The 19,337-nt window shown below is 40.8% G+C and overlaps 2 protein-coding genes across 7 annotated transcripts in view; one reads left to right on the forward strand and one right to left on the reverse strand.

Moving 5' to 3' along the window:
- Window positions 1–3,389, reverse strand: part of trub1 (TruB pseudouridine (psi) synthase family member 1) — a 19,969-nt gene extending 16,580 nt beyond the window's left edge. The window contains exons 1-2 of the mRNA XM_030400087.1: window positions 3,070–3,389; window positions 2,894–2,992 (exon numbers count right to left, since the gene is read on the reverse strand). Of these exons, the coding sequence (XP_030255947.1) occupies window positions 2,894–2,992; window positions 3,070–3,364 (394 nt within the window). The 5' untranslated portion in view covers window positions 3,365–3,389. The remainder of the gene's footprint in view (window positions 1–2,893; window positions 2,993–3,069) is intronic.
- lrrc45 (leucine rich repeat containing 45) overlaps window positions 2,834–19,337 on the forward strand; it is a 27,559-nt gene continuing 11,055 nt past the window's right edge. The window contains exons 1-14 of one of the 6 annotated variants that reach the window (XM_030400084.1): window positions 2,848–2,965; window positions 3,377–3,421; window positions 5,265–5,574; window positions 6,932–6,993; window positions 8,428–8,498; window positions 8,887–9,065; window positions 9,458–9,586; window positions 10,388–10,500; window positions 13,625–13,683; window positions 13,838–13,915; window positions 14,789–14,924; window positions 18,099–18,176; window positions 18,270–18,381; window positions 18,469–18,539. In XM_030400084.1, coding sequence (XP_030255944.1) covers window positions 5,346–5,574; window positions 6,932–6,993; window positions 8,428–8,498; window positions 8,887–9,065; window positions 9,458–9,586; window positions 10,388–10,500; window positions 13,625–13,683; window positions 13,838–13,915; window positions 14,789–14,924; window positions 18,099–18,176; window positions 18,270–18,381; window positions 18,469–18,539 — 1,317 coding nt within the window. In that variant the 5' untranslated portion in view covers window positions 2,848–2,965; window positions 3,377–3,421; window positions 5,265–5,345. The other 5 variants (XM_030400086.1, XM_030400082.1, XM_030400083.1 and 2 more) reach the window with 5 other exon arrangements.

Below are 19,337 nucleotides of genomic sequence, written 5' to 3' on the forward strand. Positions count from 1 at the left end.
TCTGGTCTCTCTACTGTTTTGTTGTATATATTATTATTGTTATAGTATATTTTGCATATTTTGTTTTGTTGTATATATTATTATTGTTTATAGCACACTGTGCACTGTATATATACACTATGTATATATTGGATTCTATTTATGTGTTTTAAGTGTTTTATTTGCTGACCCACTACTGCTGTAACAAAATAATTTCCCAGTCTGGGATCATTAAAGTAATTCTATTCTATTCTATTCTATTCTAAATATTGATAATATTGATACCAGCGTTGGTATTGATATTTAGTTGCTACCAGTGTAATGAGATCGATGCTTTAGTTTCACTTTCTCTCCCTTATGCACTTTCATTAAAGTGGCGACCTGCTGTCTGTGTCCGCTGCTTTCAATTGCCGCTCCTCACAGAGTGGAGCAGCACTGAAGCAGCTCAGCCAGCAGCATGCAACAACACAGAGACGGAGCCGGAGACGAGCCGTGTGGTTATATTTTCAGGCCGAAAATGACACAACAGCGACCTGTATCATTTGTAAGAAGGGAGTAAAATACAGTGGTAACACTACAGATTTGTTCAAGCACGTGAGAAATCATGCGGAAGAAAACGAGGAACTCAAGAAACGGAGAGAGGAGAGAAATCCCCCACCTGACCCTGACCCAGAGGCAGAGGCCTTTCACTCCAGCAATGTCCAGGTGGATACTAGTGGTGAAAATAATATTTCAGTCATCTTAAGCATTAGTTAATATTAATTTTCAAAGTGCAACTGGTCATTTATCATTTGTTAGCCAACTCAAAAAGTATAAGACTTAGACCATGATAATAATAACATGGTTAATAACCTTGATACATTCCTATTGAAACCTGTATTTAAATGAATACATTAGCTGGAATTTAAATAGATCCTAATAGAAGAAGAAAAAAAAATGGGAGCGGCAGTCATTTTACCAGGAGTGGGACGGGACAGGAATCTTTTTTAACTCTGGCCCGGGATTGGGACGGGATAAGATTTTTTTCTGTGGGAGTGGGACGGGACAGGAGTGAAAATCCACTCCCGTGTCACCCTCTACCTCCTACCTCCTCATTTACATATGGACACAGAAATACAGAAATAAATAAATGTAGGTGAACAGAAATACAGGAATAAATAAATGTAGGTGAACAGAAAAACAGAAATAAATAAATGTAGGTGAACAGAAATGTAGAAATAAATAAAAAGCATTTCTTCTTTTATTTATACTTTTATTTATACAGTTATTTCTGCATTTATTTATTTATGCATTTATTTATTTATTTATGCATTTATTTATTTATTTATTTATGCATTTATTTATTTATTTTAGCATTTATTTATGTATTTATGTATTTATTTATGCATTTATTCATTTATACTTATGTCAGGTTTAGTCCTCCATACACTACACTAGGGCTGCACGAAAAATCGTTAAAAAAATTGCGATCTCGATTCACACATACACGTGATCTCATTTCCACACATGGCGATTCTGAAGCATTTTATATCCTGAGCTGAATCACAAACAAATGATCCTATTTTCCTCACGGATTTTTTGTAGCGCCCCCAAACACAGCACTTGACTCAGTGGAGGAAGCCCACCTTCAGTTGAGTGTTTGGAAGGAGTGAGAGTGAAAAGCCGTTTTTAGACAGGGCAGCAAGCCGCCAATCTGCCCGTCCTTTTGGCGGCTAGGTACGCGGTTTTAGACAGAGGGCGGCAAATTGAGAGTCTGTTTTGGTCCGCCGATTTGCTGCCTCGGAGAGTACACTTATTTCCACCTCGCCTGCTAGATGGGCAACAGGACAGCCGCTGAGATCCAGGAGATGCTAGCGTCTCCTGGATCTCTAGCTTGTTGTTGTAGCGCAAGCTAGGAAGGGTCGCTACTCTCAAATTAAAAGCCCCCCACTAAGAACCCAGTTCTAAACTCCAATGGGGTGCAATGTAAAGCTCTAAAATTTTTAAGACAAATTCGTTGTCAATTGTTCACAGGCCAACTTCGGGCTTCAAGTCACGTCACATGTCTACGCCTACCTCTGAGGCGGCCTTTGGAAAAGGAGGCATATAACGCCTCCGTTTTAGAAAGCCGACCACAGCACCTATCACATATCACCTAGCCAAGGATATGGTCCCAATAAACACTGTACAACATGAGGGATTAAAGGATGCCCTCTCATCTTGGAGACTATTTTTTTTTTTTTTACTTTTGTAAAAATCATTTCTCATCCAATGATAGAACTTCAACAAAACAAAAAAAACATTGCTTTGGCAGAGGCATAGTAGTATGCCTCTGCCATACTACAATGTTTTTTTTGTTTTGTTGAAGTTCTATCATCAGTTAGATGCTTCTGCGTCGCGGCGACGGCGTAGCTACGTCGTCGACCCTACGCCGTCATTGAGCATTCATAGTTCTGCGTCGAGGGGACGCGTTGTTCCGCCAAGCGGCTAGGGGGGTGTGGCTGTGTCTTTGTTTGGTTTCGGGGGGTTCATATCGGATTCCTTGGTTTTCTTCCGGTCAGACAGTAAACAATGGCAACTGAGATGGAGTGGGTGTTTTTGGAGATAGAGCTCGTGGATATTGAACAACAAATGCGGTGGCGGTGTTGTTATACTGTTGACCGGAAAAGCAACTGCCGGAAATCACCTTCTGAGCGGACCAATCACAGTCCTTGCCGTTCGCGTCTCGACGCGTCGACGTGACGCGTAGTCAGGATTTTTTGGAGGCGCACATCAGGCTATGGCGTAGGGTTCGCGTAGGGGTCTGCGTCGACGACGTAGCTACGCCGTCGCCGCGACGCAGAAGCACAAATCAGGCTTGGATGCGAGCCGTTTCGTTCGCGACCGACACATCACTATTGGACCAGCACCTGGACGTAATGAGACAGCTTCCTACCTAACACCCCGCTGGCAGAGCTGTCCAGCGTCCCTCCGTGGCCCATCTTCAGGCTCTGCTTCTTCCTCTTACGTGGGTTCGGGTTTTTCACTCCAGCCTCTGAAACATTAGTAACACGAATATTTCACTGTTAGCTGTAACACTTTAACTTCTGGTTCCGGCCCGTGTCGTGTTACCTTTGAGTAAAGTTTCTTTGAGCATATTTAACACGTCTGCAGATGTCGGTCCTTGTTTCTTATTTATCGCAAACAATCCATTTAAAGACTGTAGTTTAGACAGAGAACTACCTACAGGACCCGCACTGTTGCTGATGTTTCCCGCCATGCTTGTTTCTGCCTCTTCGGTCGGTGCTCTTCTTCTACTGACGTATTTACCGACGTGTTGCTGTCTTCCGCCATCTGCTGGTTCAACACCTTCATTATTACGTGTTGTTTGGGCTTCAGGCCCAAATAACACAACTCTGTGAATCATTACATTACACAGCCTTCTTCGTCCCGACAGTTTTGATGGATTCAACAGCAGTAAAAAGTGAGTAGCCGTCTGAGCCTGACCCAGGACAAGGTTGAAGTGCTGAAGGATTTTGGAAACTACGTTGACCAAGATGCTTTGCGCCGAAACAAACTTCCTAGTTACTTTGCCGCTTGGCTTCCTCTGCTGCCTGTCAGCTGTGTTTTCTACAACAATAACTGGCTGGAAGACAACTTTACTGCAGTCTGTGAGGTCTGTGTTTTTACTCTCAACTTTATATTCATCTTTTTAAGGAAAAATTAACAGCCAACTGCACAAGCCGTCGAACCGTGTGCAGACAGTGTTACAATAAGGGTGCGCGATACTGTCATTCAAAATTTGTTAATTGAATTTTAGCTTTCTTATCAGAGAACTTAAGTATCGTGTACAACAGAACGCAACATATCTTCTAACTCAATAGACGCCATATTCCAATTCGGCAAACATATAATTCCGTTAAGCACAGCTGTTGCAGTTGATTTTCTGCTTTTGTGTCACAATGCCTGCTTCCGCCATCTAGCTAACGTTAACTTAGCTGGCAGCTCAGTTCGTAAACTTTGAATTTTCTTGTGTCGTGTTGTTATTATGCTGGATGTTGCCGACTTGAAGGGGGCGGTTCTAGAAGGTGTTGGTGTTCAAGTCTGATTAAGTACTGTCTTCCTACTCAGAAACTGTACTGTTAGTCTACTGGAAACCCCTATATGGCCCAGAAATGTGGTTTCCTATGAACTTTTATTATTAAAATGTCATCTATAGGTTTAGCAATGAGATTAAGCTTGGTTGCTAAAAGCTGCATGTTGGGCAATTTGCGTAATTAGCATAATGAGCTTATTAAGGGGAGACACTACAGGTGAGAAATAGGGCCATTTTTTAACTAATATATATCACCATGAAACTTCTCTAGTTGATTACTTACATTAAGACAGTTACTTTTTGTATCATGAGTTTTCTGAAATTATATGTTTAAATATGCAAATGAGGCATTATCCAATTAAGTATGCATTAATTTGCATACATTTCCAGAACATAAATCTTAACACTGGATAAAGCCAGGTTCAATATTCTTGTTTCATTTTGTTTCAAAATTCTTGTTTCATTTTTTCATTTTTGAGAAAACGGCCTTTAAACATATGTTTTGTATAAGAAATCTATACAAGGAAATAGACAAAGTGAAGTAAAATGAACACCTAAATGTGTATTTTTTATGTTTTCTTTCCACTAGTCTGAAAGAAGACATGTTATGGAAGCAAAATAACCCAAAATCTCAAAATTGATAGTGCATAAAAAAACAATGTTTTTGCCTGCCGTGTTTCCCCTAATCACGAGAAACTGAAAATGGCTATAATTTTGCTTCTAGTTAACTTTGAAAGGTGATCTAAGAGTCTAAGTCCATGTTTGTGATATCCAGAAATCCCAAAGCCGAATGTTTCATAACCCCCCTCCTCCAACCCTCTATAGATTTCTTATATAATACATGTAATACAATTACATACATTGGAAATGCAGTTCGATGCAAGACACCAGAATTATTTAAACAGTAGTGTCTGTGTCCTATATAATCTTTTGTCAGTTGGACAAGAGCCAGAAGTTGACTAAACAAACTAACAGTTTGGTCCAAAAAAAAAAAATTTGCAAGATGTCATTGAATGTCTTGTTTTGTCCAACACCCAATGATATTCAGCTTACACTCACATTAGTCAAAACAAAGCACCACAATAATGGGTTGAGCATTGGAATGTTTGGCTATGAAAAATGCAACAAAGGTTTAATCAATTCCCCAAATATTTACTGATTAATGTTTTGATGATCAGTTTTTCATCTAATCCTTTTAACCCTAGTCTGTAAATGAACTATTCTTCTCCATTCAACAGGTCTATGAGGAAAGAGGGAGTTGTGAAGTCACCCTTATACATCTCAGATGAATAGGAGAGACCGGTAACCCAGAATGGAGGATTTCAGACGGACGTACCTGCGTCTGTGTAAGGATGGAGGTGTGGAGCCTCAGGAGAGTGTCGTGGCTCAGCTCCAGGAGAACAGGGCTGCTCAGGGCTCCAGACTGGACCTGAGTGGACAGAGCCTGTCTGCAGATACCTGCTCTGTGCTGGCCAAGGTCTTACAAAAAGACACCATCTTTACAGAAGTGTCACTCAGTGACTGCATGCTCAGCGAGGAAGGTGTGTAAGTCTTAAAATCCTCACACAACCTCTATATATATGTACACAGGTGCATCTAAAAACATTTTTCTCCCCTTATTTAATTCCAAAATAGAGACTTTCATATATTCTAGATTCATAACACAAAATGAATTATTTCAGGGCTTGTTTTGTTTTGATTTTGATGATTATGACTCACAAATCATAAATGAAAATAAAAAACAGTATCTGAATATATTAGAATATTGCACAGGACCAATTAAAAATGATTTAGTATGCAGAAATGTCGACTTTCTGAGAAGTATGTTTATTTATGCGCTAAATACTTGGCATGGAGGGGATCATCCTACACCATTTTCTAGGGGTGCACCGATCCGATATTAAGATCGGATATTGGCCCCGATATTGACAAAACGGCTCATTCACCGCCAGGCTGCTTTGTCTCCTCTGCTGCTGCGGTCTCCCCGGCTCGCAGCGATGCTGGATGGTCGCTACTCCGCCGTTGCTGCGGGGTCTTCAGGTGTTCAGCACAGGAGCACCTGGACCTCTGCTGTCACTTCACCCCAGGCTTCATCGCTTGGATTGGATCTCTTGGTCTCCTGCGTCGCCCCCGCTGTGTGCACGGAGCCTCCAGACGCTAGTTTGTACACGGACGCACCGTACTGACTTCAGTGCTAGTGTTCCCTCCGTGCTGACTGACAGGCGCTCCATTCATTCTTTGTTTTGTTTGTTCCACTTTGTTACGTGTCCTTGGGTACCCTGACAGGCGCTATATAAATTAAATGTAATGTATTATTATTATTATTATTATTATTATTATTATTATTATTATTATTATTATTATTATTAATGTTACACATGTTTACAAAGTTCAGTAACTGTTTGATTATTTTGTCTTAGTTAGGAAAGTCTGGTGCATTTAGTCCCTTTCACATGGTGGAAGGTATACAGTTTATTATTAATTCAACAACGGTATCGGATCGGTATCGGGTATCGGCCGATACGCTCAGCCCAGATATCGGTATCGGGATTGGATCGGAAAAAACTGGATCGGTGCATCCCTACCATTTTCCAGCACCGGAGACAGTGATGGAAAATGTATGTGTCCGACACATAAGCGCTCTTTTTTCAAAAGGAGTATGCACCCTTGATTGTGCTAAGGAAACAGTTAAGGAGAGAGGGATAATTGGGAGGTGTTTTAAAAACTTTGTGAACAGATTGGAGAAATGTGTTCTCCAGTCTCCTCATGAAGGAACATGTCGCCATGTTTTTGAGAGCTGGTAGTGGTTTTGACTCGGCAAATGTGAGTTGATGACTATAAGTATATCCAGTATAATGATGTACTGTATCTACTTCCATACTTGTCTATGACTCTCAGGCGCTACAGTTCTGCTGGCTGGACTGTTTGGCAACGCAACTGTAAAAGTCCTGGATTTGAAGGTAACACTTGCAAACTTACACTGTTAACACTGTAAGTCACGAATGGATTTTTTTTTCTTGAAACACGAGTTGGTGGTCAATAGCTTTATCGTAGTCAACTGGACTTGTTTGTCACCTCTCATCCAAGAAGCTTCTCCAGTTCTAACTAACTAGAGGGAAGCTGCAGGCTTTTAAACTATGTGTGGGAGTGTCCTTACACTGAATGGGAGTATCCTTACACTGTATGGGAGTGTCCTTACATCGTATGAGAGTGTCCTCACAGGTGTGGGAGTGCCTTTACATAGTGTGGGAGTGTCCTTACAGAGTCATCAAGGACACGTCTGAGCTCTGAGTTTCAAAGTTGTTAGGGCCACTTGTGAGTTGTTGACCCGACCAGCTTTCATGTGAGTTTCTAAGACTAGGTGAGTCCAGGTGTGAATGTTTGTGTGGAGAGAACTCAGCACAGCATTGTAGTTGGGTGATAAGTGATGTCTTAGGCCACCTCCTCTGTTCAAAGACGGTCGTTCCTATGGTCAATCAAACCATCTGTTTTCTTTGGACAAGTTGTTCATATTGTTGTCCTCAAAGGAATGATTTGTCTCCTTCAGATGTAAGTGGACAGCAGAGTGTTGACCTTAGGAGTTAGCCCTTGTGTGTTCTGCAGTTCGTTTATGGAGAGGTTGTTTTGTCCCCCATTGTACAAATCTGTGCAGTAAACTACACCACTCTTTTTATATCTGGGTGTTTTGTTCTTTGGATTGACAAGTTTTTGCCCAAGTGTGTTGGTGGGTTTAAAGTGAACCAGGATATGATGTTTATTAAAGATCCTTCTGAGTCTTTTAGATGTTCCTGCAACATAAGGAATGACGATGTTGTTATGTTTTCTCATCTCCTCCTCTCTGTCTACTCTGAATCTTTTGGAGGTTCTGACAAATGTGCAGTTTGGGTAGCCACAGGTTTTAAGTTCTCCCCTGATATGCCTCTGTTCCTTCTCCTTCCTCTCTGTCTTAGTGGACACTATCTTAGCCCAGTGGTTTAGGGTTCTGATGACCTCTAGTTTGTGCTCAGTTCGTGATGAGATTCGAACTGCAAGTACTGATCTGTGTGTAGGTTTTCTGTTCACCTCATTGTTGAGGTTTGTTTTCTTCAGTGTGTATTGCTCAGTCCAAGAAGGGCACACTGTCTCCTCTGACATCCTCTGCTTGAACTTGATGTTATTGTACAGTTATATATTCTGTGAAGGCTTCCACTTCCACTTAACGACTCTGTAAGGACACTCCCACACAGGGTTTCAAAGCCTGCAGCTCCCCTCGAGTTAGAACTGAAGAAGCCTCTTGGATGAGAGGTGGGATGTCTTCAAGAAGTCCAGTTGCCTACAATAAAGCACTTAGAATTATCATGACCTGGATGACTGAGAATTTTCATCAACAACTTAATGCAAAATATTGTTTACAGGGGAATAATTTAAGATCTAAAGGAGCTGAGGTGTTGGGAAGGCTGCTGGCACGTAACAAGACTCTGCGTAGGTGAGAATAATGCTCTTCACACAAGATTATTACACTTACTTATTTGCTGCAACAGCAGACATCAAGATGTAGAATATCCAATCATGAGGATGAGTACTAGCCAATCACAGCACTGAAGGACAGGATTAAGAGGAACACTAGGAACGGGAATTACCCGTTATTCCCATGCTATCCACATCAGTCTTTAGCTAATTAGTTTGAAGCCATACAAAGTGTGCTAATATATATTATTTCAGCCAGCTAATAAGTCATATTATATATAATAAGTCATTCCTCCAAGAAAGGACACAACTTGATTTTTAATTAAAAAAAATAATCCTTCATGCAGCAACAGAGAACAAGTCCCCATCAGCACACTATGCTTCAAATGTGTGAATCTCCTTCGCAGGCTGGTGTTGGAGTGGAACGCTCTGGGGGTGTGGGAAGAAGCCTTCTCACTATTTTGTGAAGGCTTGGCCTCCAATAGCGTGCTAACACATCTGGACCTGCGCAATAACCAGATCCACCACCATGGAGCATCCGAACTCGGGCTGGCACTTAAACACAATAACACTTTGGAAGCTCTAGGTGACACATAATCACATAAGATATAACTCCTTCACTTTGTAATCTATCTTGTCTAGGTGTATAAGAATCTGCTGAACACTGACATCAAAGTTATTTTGTTTTTTATCAGAACATTTTTTCAACTAGCAATTTCAATTGTTGTTATTTATCATCAATTAACCTCCAGGCCTGTATTAGTGATCGTCATAGCTTTGAAGTACATATGATGGTTCTAAGCAGTTAGTCACATAGAAGTTGAGATTGGGGTCTTGGGCCTGATGATCATATGATCCACAACAATCATAGACATACAGAAATACCATGTGTTTTGTCTGCAGTGATCTAGAAAAAGGTCATCTTTCTGTATTCTAGTGTATGTGGCCTGACTGACTGATGGTCCAATGTGTTCACAGATCTGAGGTGGAACAACATTGGTCTGCTGGGTGGCAGGTCTCTGCTGGAGGCTCTGCAGAAGAACCAGAGCATAGTGCAGCTGGAGATGGCAGGGAACAACATACCTAGTGACACGCTCAGAGCCCTTGGTAGTGTGTGTGTGTGTGTGTGTGTGTGTGTGTGTGTGTGTGTGTGTGTGTGTGTGTGTGTGTGTGTGTGTGTGTGTGTGTGTGTGTGTGTGTGTGTGTGTGTGTGTGTGTGTGTGTGTGTGTGTGTGTGTGTGTGTGTGTGTGTGTGTGACATTGAAACAACCACAGAAGCAGTATTCAGTAAGAACATGCAGTCACAAAACTTCACAAGTGTGAACTTGTGTTCAAATTGTGGGCTGACTTTTAAGATTTGTGTGGTTGATCCTATGAATACTCTTCTAATACACAAGCAATGTAATCCTATTGCAGGATGGTCTCAAGTTTAGTGTGACCAAAATGTTTTATTCTCCACAGACAATAGATTCTCTATAATGTTACAAAACAATGGGCTTCACTTTTAACAGGACAAATGGTAGTATTTTGTCAAGTTTCAGCTGGATGCTCACCACAAGGCTTTTTTGCCATGATGTTATCTACAGTTTATGAGATATACCATGAGGACAGCTGCTGGTGGGATACGGTTTGTTGTTGCCTCAACTTCGGTCCTGCATTCAGAGGAGATATTAACTACCTCAATTATAACCATCTGTGGTTTTAACTCCAACGGTATGGCTTCAATTTGAATGATATCTTGTTACACCTTACTTTACAGGGAACTGTATTAACACTACTATAATATGGATTTGAATGTGGTGCAGGTTATCACTTGGTGCCAACTGTTAGTATACTATAATCCACGTGGACCCATTATTCTCTCTTGTCACTCATTAACCTTTATCTCCTGTTGTCTCACTCTTTAAGAGCAAACCACAGGGCACAACACAGACAGACAGTCCACTCTGAGAGAGAACCGCAGCAGGAGCCAGGTCCTTGGCAAGGAGATTCATAAACTAAAGGAGGAGAAGGGTCAGCAGGTAAGCGTCACACCACAGAATGAAACGACTCCAATGCAGAACAGATTTCTGGTGGTGGAAAGCTGTTTGAAGAAAACACAAGAAAAACATGTCCTGATGAGTAGGGGTGGAAATCTCTTGGCACCTCACGATTCGATTCGATTCCGATTCAGAGGTCGACGATTCGATTCTAAACCGACTCTCGATGCATCTTGATGCAGCAATTTCCATGCATGATTAAAAAAATAATAATAAATAGATCTGAGTTTGCTAATCACTTCCTACTTTTTTCTCACTATGTGACTACTTGATCTACTACTATGATCCATACTTAATTTAATTCCAACTAGTGCAGTGCCTGTGAGAAGAGTGTATTCCTATGAAAAAGTGGGAGGTTAAGAGGCTTTTTCATGGATGGCCAAATGAGGCTGTGTTTGAAGGTGGGACGTCAGGGATATTTAGGTTTGTTGTGAAATCCGATATTCCAGGGTATAATTGGCCGTTTTTGACTATTTTTGATTTTGCCATTATATTTCACCTTAAAAACTATTTACTTGGTGTCATTATTTTCAGCACAACCTCACATGTGTGACTGTACAGTTATTTTTTTATTTTGACATACTGTATTAACACAATGGACCTAAAATCACAAAAAAAACATGAAATCAGAGTAGAAAAAGTTAGATGTTTTTACTGTGAAAACCACAAATAATTTTAACAAACCATTTTTATTTTACTTATAATGCAAATATAAATTGTTGTTTGTACATTTTTTAAATGTATGCACAAATTTAGCAAAGTTATATGTAACTATTTACATTTAAATGCAGGCAATGCTCAGGTCTGCCTGTGCTCCTTCCAGCTGAATGGAGAGCTGCACTGTCTGCTCCACATTCAGCTTCTCCTCATTATTCTGACTCATTAAACAAAAAAAAACGACTCCACTACTCACTAAACACACAACACCAAACACTACATAACACACTAACTACACACTCCAAACACGCTAAATGTCACAAATCTCTCAACTCTCAATTTCGCTGTCTCTACACCGACCGTCGTTGCCTGTCAATCATCCACCTAGGTCCCTCCCACAACTTCCTGTTCCTCAACAACCAAACTTGCTGCTTGAACACTTTCGTGACAAAAGCCCGTTTTTACCATTTCTTCCTGCACCAGACACAAAGCAAACGTGACGGCATCAATCCGCTTGTTTCTTCAGGTATGTCATGGGCTTGATCTCTGCAGTGATTGGCTCTGGTGCGCACGTGACCGTGGTGGCTCCGGTGGACAATGCTCGGTGGAATTTGTAAAGCATTTATGAAATAATTTAGTCACGGTATCATTGCAGTCCAAGCAAATGCTTAGATGCACACCACTGAACCACGCAGCAGCCATGTTGAAAGTCTCGGGTCAGTGTGATCCTGATCCGCAGAGATATTTGACTAACAGAAACACACACACACACAGACAGAGATTCCTTGCTTTTATTGAGAGATATATTTAATTATTAAAACAAATGAAATAAATGTGGCCAGTCAACTGGAAGGTTACATTTGCTAGCAAACATCCAGCTTAGCAAAAAACCAAAAGGAAAAGAACAGTGTTCCTGTAGCAGCATACATGTAGTACATTAATACAGCTGCAGCTGGTCGACGGTCAATACAGGTGTTTGTATCACAGGTTGATCTGGACGTCTCACACTTTGCCGCAGCTGACTGACCTCACGCTGAGTACAGACATTCACAACACATCCCGTGTTTTTTGTTGTGTGCACGCCGTCGACTGTCCGGGTACTGCACTTCTGCACTTCCGAGTTCCACCTCTTGCGTTCCGTCAACATTACGTTGTCAATTAACTTGTAGAAAATCGATTTTTGACATTTGTGAATCGATTCAGAATCTTCTACATCCGAATCGCGATTCATCTAAGAATCGATTATTTTTCCCACCCCTACTAATGAGTATCTGGACATGCACATATTTGCAGATATTTTTAGGTTTGCTACCACTTCGGTCCACTGGATTACCTCAACAACTACAATGGATTGCCACTTTTGGTGTTTGGTGCAGATATTTATGGCCCTAACAGGATCAATTCTACCAACTTTGATGATCCCCTAACATCTACTCTAGTGGTTGACACTTGACTTTTAGCTAAATATTGTTGGATTGCTGTAAAATATCTCAAAATCTACTTGTTAAATTGGTAAAAGTTGTAGAAAAGTAGATGTAGCACAGACATTCATGGGTCATTGACGATGTATAAATACGTGTCTTAGTTATGTAATGACTGATACTATGAAATTTGATTAGATTGGTTTCAATTTCATCGATTCAGTAAGCATGCTAAACTAAAAGGATGAGCATAGTAAGCATTCTACCTGCTATATATTAGCATGATAGCCTTTCCTTGAACCTCAATGCCCCACTGTGTCTAAGATGAGCCTCAGGGAGCTACTAGACTGGCTGTAGCCTCTAAGTCCTGTTATATATTCACAAACCTCACCATTAGTTTTTAATCAGACCACTTTCTGATAAAGGATGCCTGTCAATAAACACTGTGCACAGTGAGTTGTGTGATTTGTTAAAGTGAAAGTACAGTAAAATCTTATGTTCTGATCCATTAGAATGGATTCCAGTAGTGACGAGGGCTGGTTGCACCAATAGGGCTTAGGCCTGGTCTGTTAGTCTGTTTGCTGACTGTTTTCTCACAGTCAGCTAACAAACTAATATGACCTGATTGTTGGGCCTAAGCCTTCTTCTTGCTATGGGTGTGGCTCTTATAAGTAGTCAGGAGCAGACGTGAAGTCAGAAGTAACGCTGTGTGGTGAACTCATCTGCAGCTAATCAGCTGTTAATAAAGCAAGATTGTATCTAGTCACAGAGGAGCATACACAACAGAAACGAAACATACCAGGACAAACTGACTTTGAACTTGAACTACCTAAAAGTGGTACATTTTCCCAAATTTACAGAGGAGAGGATAATTAATTAGAGTTTGTCATAGGCAGCATTTAAGTTTATCAAGTTTCCCCGAACTCCAAAGTCCACACTTGTAAGGAAATCTGTTACTACATTACGCTGCTTCACAGTCAGCGTTTTCTTCTCTGGTGATGACTGTGGTTGTTCCTCTTCTCCTTCAGTTCTTAAGCCTGATGGAGACCATAGACAGGCAGAGGGAGGAGATGGGACGCTCCAGCAGGTGAGTTGAGGTGTAACTGTGTGCAGTCATTGTCCATGAACAGAAGGAAAGGAAATGGATCCCGTGAAATGAATTAAAATTCATTCTGCTCCAGTCTCATTTTGTATCCATGACCTCATGACTATGAACTTGTTACCTCTTTCTGTTTGATTAGGTCCACCTCCGCTCAGATTGGCCAACTCCAGGAAGCCCTGAATGAGAGGAAGTCGGCTGTCAACTCTCTCACTGCCAAGTAAACATTTCTTTTTCCTTCATTCCATATTCACAATGAAGAAGAAAAGCACAGTGTAGGTTCTGTGTATAATATAATTCATTGTAATATTTTTATAAGTAAAGCACAAGGTTGCCTGAAGGACTCCAGTGTGAACTACAGTGTGTACATCACTGACCCAGCCCTCCTGAAACACCGATACATACTAAATATTGAATCAGCCACTTTGAGGGGCAACTGTTATTGGTTACTGAAGGTAACTGCAGGACAACTTCTGCCAAAAGCTTATATTCATTCACCATGACCCATATAATGCTATGAGCTCCTTCTACTAGGGACAATCTCAGTACAGTATATTCTGTATCTCCCACCCAGGTACACTGCTAAACATGCTCAGAGAAACATTATTACTTTACTTCCCTAGACACTATATTTCACTTATAATGTCACTGTTTTTTTTGTAATTTTATTTTTTCTTAGCATAATATTATTTTAACTTGTTCAGACATTACTGTTAACACAAAACTATTAAAGCCATAGAAATCGATACATCAATAACAGTGATTTACTTGCAATGAACGGTTATACTTTATGATGTTTATGGGTCAAACATTTGAGACTGGATCCAAAATGTGCACCAAAGAAAAACCTATCTATCTATCTATACATAGTACATCATAGGATAGCAAGTTACCTTTATGTAAGATAACAAAGATCCTCTTTCTAGTAAGGTCAACCTGGAACTGACATAATGATGCACATTGAACAAAAACAAAAACAGTTTTGCTTGCCTGTGTACATGTTGAAGTCTTCGTTCTCCTGAGTGCATTAGACGTATCCTCATCTTCAGTCATCACAGTAAGACGGTAACTCTGATCGTATGATGTTGTTCAGACTGCAGATGACAGAGGCTGCCCTTGCCCTTTCTGATCAGAAAAACCACAACATGGGAGAGCTGCTGACACGAGTGAAAGCTGAGAAAGAAGACCTGAGGGAGCGACAGAGTAGAGAGAGGAAGAAAGAACAAGAGGTAAGGACACATAAGAGGAGATGTAACACTGGAGCAAGTCATTACACCTCAGATTAAAACACATGTCAGTATTCATGTCAAAGGAATTCAGATTCAACTATATAAAGTTGTGCACGGTAAGACAGTGAGCAGACACTGAAACTAAATCTCTTATGCCTGGTTTAACAAAGCTGCTCATGTCATCTGCCTACCTGATTGATAGACATATAGACCCGTTTGCTCCCCGGTCCCCCTTGTCATCATTTGACCCATTCAAGTGTTGAATGATAATGCAAAAAGTTTTTGTGCTGCACACACCATGAACATTTTAGAATGCATTAAAAATCCTTGAATCTTGAATGCAACTGTTCTTAACAAGATTCTGCTGTTTGTTTTGGTTTTCTGTTAATTATTTTGTATGCATTTATTCTGTTTTTAGCGTACTATTACGTCATTGAAATGAGGGCAAGTCCTCAATCAATCTTCGAGATTTGAATAAAGGTTGAATTTAAAGGCGCCATAAACAGTTACTACACTCAAATTCAAAATACTGCGGCGAGTCGTATCCGACTCCCCCTCCACCCCCTCCCCTCCAGACTCGGGGGTGCCAGAGCGGACACACAATTCTGTTCTCTCAGTAAAGACCAAGATGTAATATTATTTATGGTAACGTTAGCTGTTGACTAGGGATGGACATATCAGATGGAATAACGTTATGCATGATATTTGACAGAACTGTCCTTCATTTTTGCCTCCCCTTTTATAACGTCATATAGTTTATGGCGATATACATGCAAAGACCTAAAGAGGACTCGATTTTGGCTAAGTATCAAATGTAAGATTTCGTATTGTCCGGCCGCTGCTGGCAAACACGCCGACAGCGGCTGGACATCGAGTGGACAGCGGCTGGACACTGAGTGGACAGCGGCTGGACAGCGAGTGGACAGCGGCTGGACACTGAGTGGACATCGAGTGGACAGCGGCTGGACACTGAGTGGACAGCGGCTGGACAGCGAGTGGACAGCGGCTGGACACTGAGTGGACATCGAGTGGACAGCGGCTGGACACTGAGTGGACAGCGGCTGGACAGCGAGTGGACAGCGGCTGGACACTGAGTGGACATCGAGTGGACAGCGGCTGGACATCGAGTGGACAGCGGCTGGACACTGAGTGGACAGCGGCTGGACATCGAGTGGACAGCGGCTGACACTGATTGGACAGCGGCTGGACAGCAGCACGCTGGAGACCGGATGCCCGTACCAGGACAGTGCTAATGCTGCTAGCGTTAGCTGTGCTGCTAACGTTTGTTTCTATGATTGAAATGAATAACGTTATTACTCGACAGTTCAAAGTATTCGAAATGTCCATCCCCGTCAAGCTATGATGCTAACTTAGTTAGCCAAGCTTAACTTACCTGTCTAGGAGAAGAGTAGCCAATTCTGCATCCGTTTTCAAATTCCTCTCAGCTTTCAACTGTCTCCACCGTTCAAATGCATCTCCTATATAGACCCTCGCTTTGCCTCGAATTTTATCTTGGCATTTTTGTGATTCATAACGAGGTCTTTTAGTCTAGGGGTGGTTAATCGGCCCAATTTCCAGATTCGATTCGATTCCGATTATTGAAGTCTCGTTTCGATTACAAATCGATTTTCGATCATTATCGATTCGATTTTCAATTATTAACGATTGTTGATCTTCCATTTAACATCAGTCAGCTGCTGAAATATTTTACTTATCTTTTGAGTAACACCTCACAGCACCTTCAATATTGTATAGTGTAACTGTAATATCAAAATTATTATTTTTTAATTTGTTTTAAAAGTAGTGTTTCACTGTTAAAAGAAAGCTGCCAAGCTCAGCAGCTGGACTCATGTTAGAAGCATTGTTGGTGACGAGAACCAGGGCGTGTTTCTCTGTTCCCCACTCGTCTGCCATTGCTTTGAGAAACTCACACATATTTGCGCTTGTGTGGCTATCATCCATAGCTTTCGTCTGAAGTACGTAGGACATTAGCTTCCATTAACTGTGACATAATGAGCTGTAACGGTCACATATGAGACTGTAGCTCTGGATGTCCAGGCATCGCAGGTTATTGCTACCCTGTGAGCAGAGTTGAGGGACACTTGCATGGAAAGGTTTGTCTCCTTGTAAAGATTTGGAATCGATTTAAGTGTGAAAAAGCTCCGGGATGGAATAACATATCTTGGCTCCAGACTGTGGACCATGTAGCGGAAGCCAGTAAGAGGAGGACTCCAGTTTGTATTACTATTCCAAAAAAAATATATATATATGTTTTTTTTTTTTTTTAAATCGATTTTTGGAAATGTAATAATCAAATCATAATCGTCAATATTACAATCGCGATTAATCAATAATCGATTTTTTTCACCACCCCTAGTCGTAACTGGCAACCTGTGGTTGCTCGGCAGCTGAGACTCGACTGACTGCAATGATTTGTGGGTGGCGCCACATGCCAAAACATGATTTCATAACATCAACATGATTTGCGGTCTGCAAAAGATTTTTTTTAATGCGAATGTTTTGGCTGTACTGTTGTTGTTGGTGAGTTCAGTATGTTATATGAACATTATTCCTGAGTGTCTGTGACATATTAGGATGATTTTACGGCCAGTTGCTTTAGATTTCTTACATATTGTACCTTTAAAGGAAACTTGGATTTAACCAGTTAATGTTATGTAGTGACATGTGATGAGAGGTGAGAGGATGAAGACCACACTGTCAACAAGTGACATTATGAAATAAAGTGTCAGGAAGCATAAAAACAGATAAATAAAAACAGACTCTTGAAGAGGGAGAAAAACTATATTCTGAAATGCAGAAATACTGAAAATATAAATTATTAGATAGCATTTCATAATGTTGGGATGAGTTTAAAGTTGTATTAAATTTCATCTTTAATTTACTTCTCAGAAGAACCTGGGTAGTATCACTGAAATTGACCTCGTACAGCCTGATATGGCAAATGGATGATGATGATGATGATGATTATTAAAGTATAGTGACTGGTGTGTGTTTGCAGCTAGAATCTGCTCAGAATCAGTGACCTGAACAACAAATCCTGCAAAACATTAACGCTATGCTGATACAGGCTGACAAACCCAAAATAAAATAATCTGTGCTTTCTGAGGTAATGCTGTCACTAATGAATGTACCTCCTTTGTTTCCATCATGTAGGACAGTGCACTCAGAGAGGGCAAACTCCTCAGAGAGATCCATAACCTGACAGAAACCAACGTCCAGCTCAGGAGTAAAGTAAAAGACACGTCTGTTCAAAACATTGTGATGTATGCTAGAGCAGACCCAAGCTGTATTATGAGCACTATAACATGCCTAATTGTGTGTTAGGTGGAGGAGATGGAGCGCAGGTGTAAGTCTCAGCAGCAGCAGATCTTTGACCTGAAGCAGGAGCTGACCAACAGCACAGCAGAGCTAAAGCTGCGTCTAGCACAGACAGAAGGTAGCACACACACACATATGAATCATAGAAGTCTTTATTACAGAGAATGTCATTTTTTTTACTTTCCTGTATATCAACCTCTGACAGAACGTCTGGAAATAGAAAAGAGAAGGTCCAAGCAGGCTCTGGAGGACATGGACAGTCTCCGACAGAAGGAGGTAGCCTTTCTCTGTTACACTCATAGGCGCCCTTTAGTGGCAACATGAAATTACATGTTTCTCGGCTATTATTCTCTTTTCTCTATTATTCAGCATGAAACGGGCAGTAGTTATCACTTTTGTATAAATGGTCCAATCTTTCCTTAATATACCATTGATCAGATTGCTGCTCATCACATGTTTACCTGCCACTTACGTGTGTGGTCATTGCACTGTCTTCTGTGACAATCATTCTTTGATTTTCTTAAACTTGTGCAGTGCCCGTAAGAAGAGTGTATTCCTATAAAAAAGTGGGAGGTTAAGTAGCTTTTCCATGGATGGCCAAATGAGGCTGTGTTTGAAGGTGGGACCTCAGGGATATTTAGGTTTGTTGTGAAATCCGATATTCCAGGGTATAATTGGCCGTTTTTGACTATTTTTGATTTTGCCATTATATTTCACCTTAAAAATTATTTACTTGGTGTCATTATTTTCAGCACAACCTCACATGTGTGACTGTACAGTTCTTTTTTCATTTTGACAAACTGTATTAACACAATGGACCTAAAATCACAAAAAAAACATAAAATCAGAGTAGAAAAAGTTAGATTTTTTCACTGTGAAAACCACAAATATGTTTAACAATCCCCTTTTTTTTTTTTTACTTATAATGCAAATATAAATTGTTGTTTGCTAAATTTGTGCATACATTTTAAACATTTATGAAGTTATATGTAACTATTTACATTTAAATACAGGCAATGCTCAGGTCTGCCTGTGCTCCTTCCAGCTGAATGAAGAGCTGCACTGCCTGCTCCA

The sequence above is a fragment of the Sparus aurata genome, chromosome 20 (assembly GCF_900880675.1).
Source record: "Sparus aurata chromosome 20, fSpaAur1.1, whole genome shotgun sequence".
NCBI lineage: Eukaryota > Metazoa > Chordata > Actinopteri > Spariformes > Sparidae > Sparus > Sparus aurata.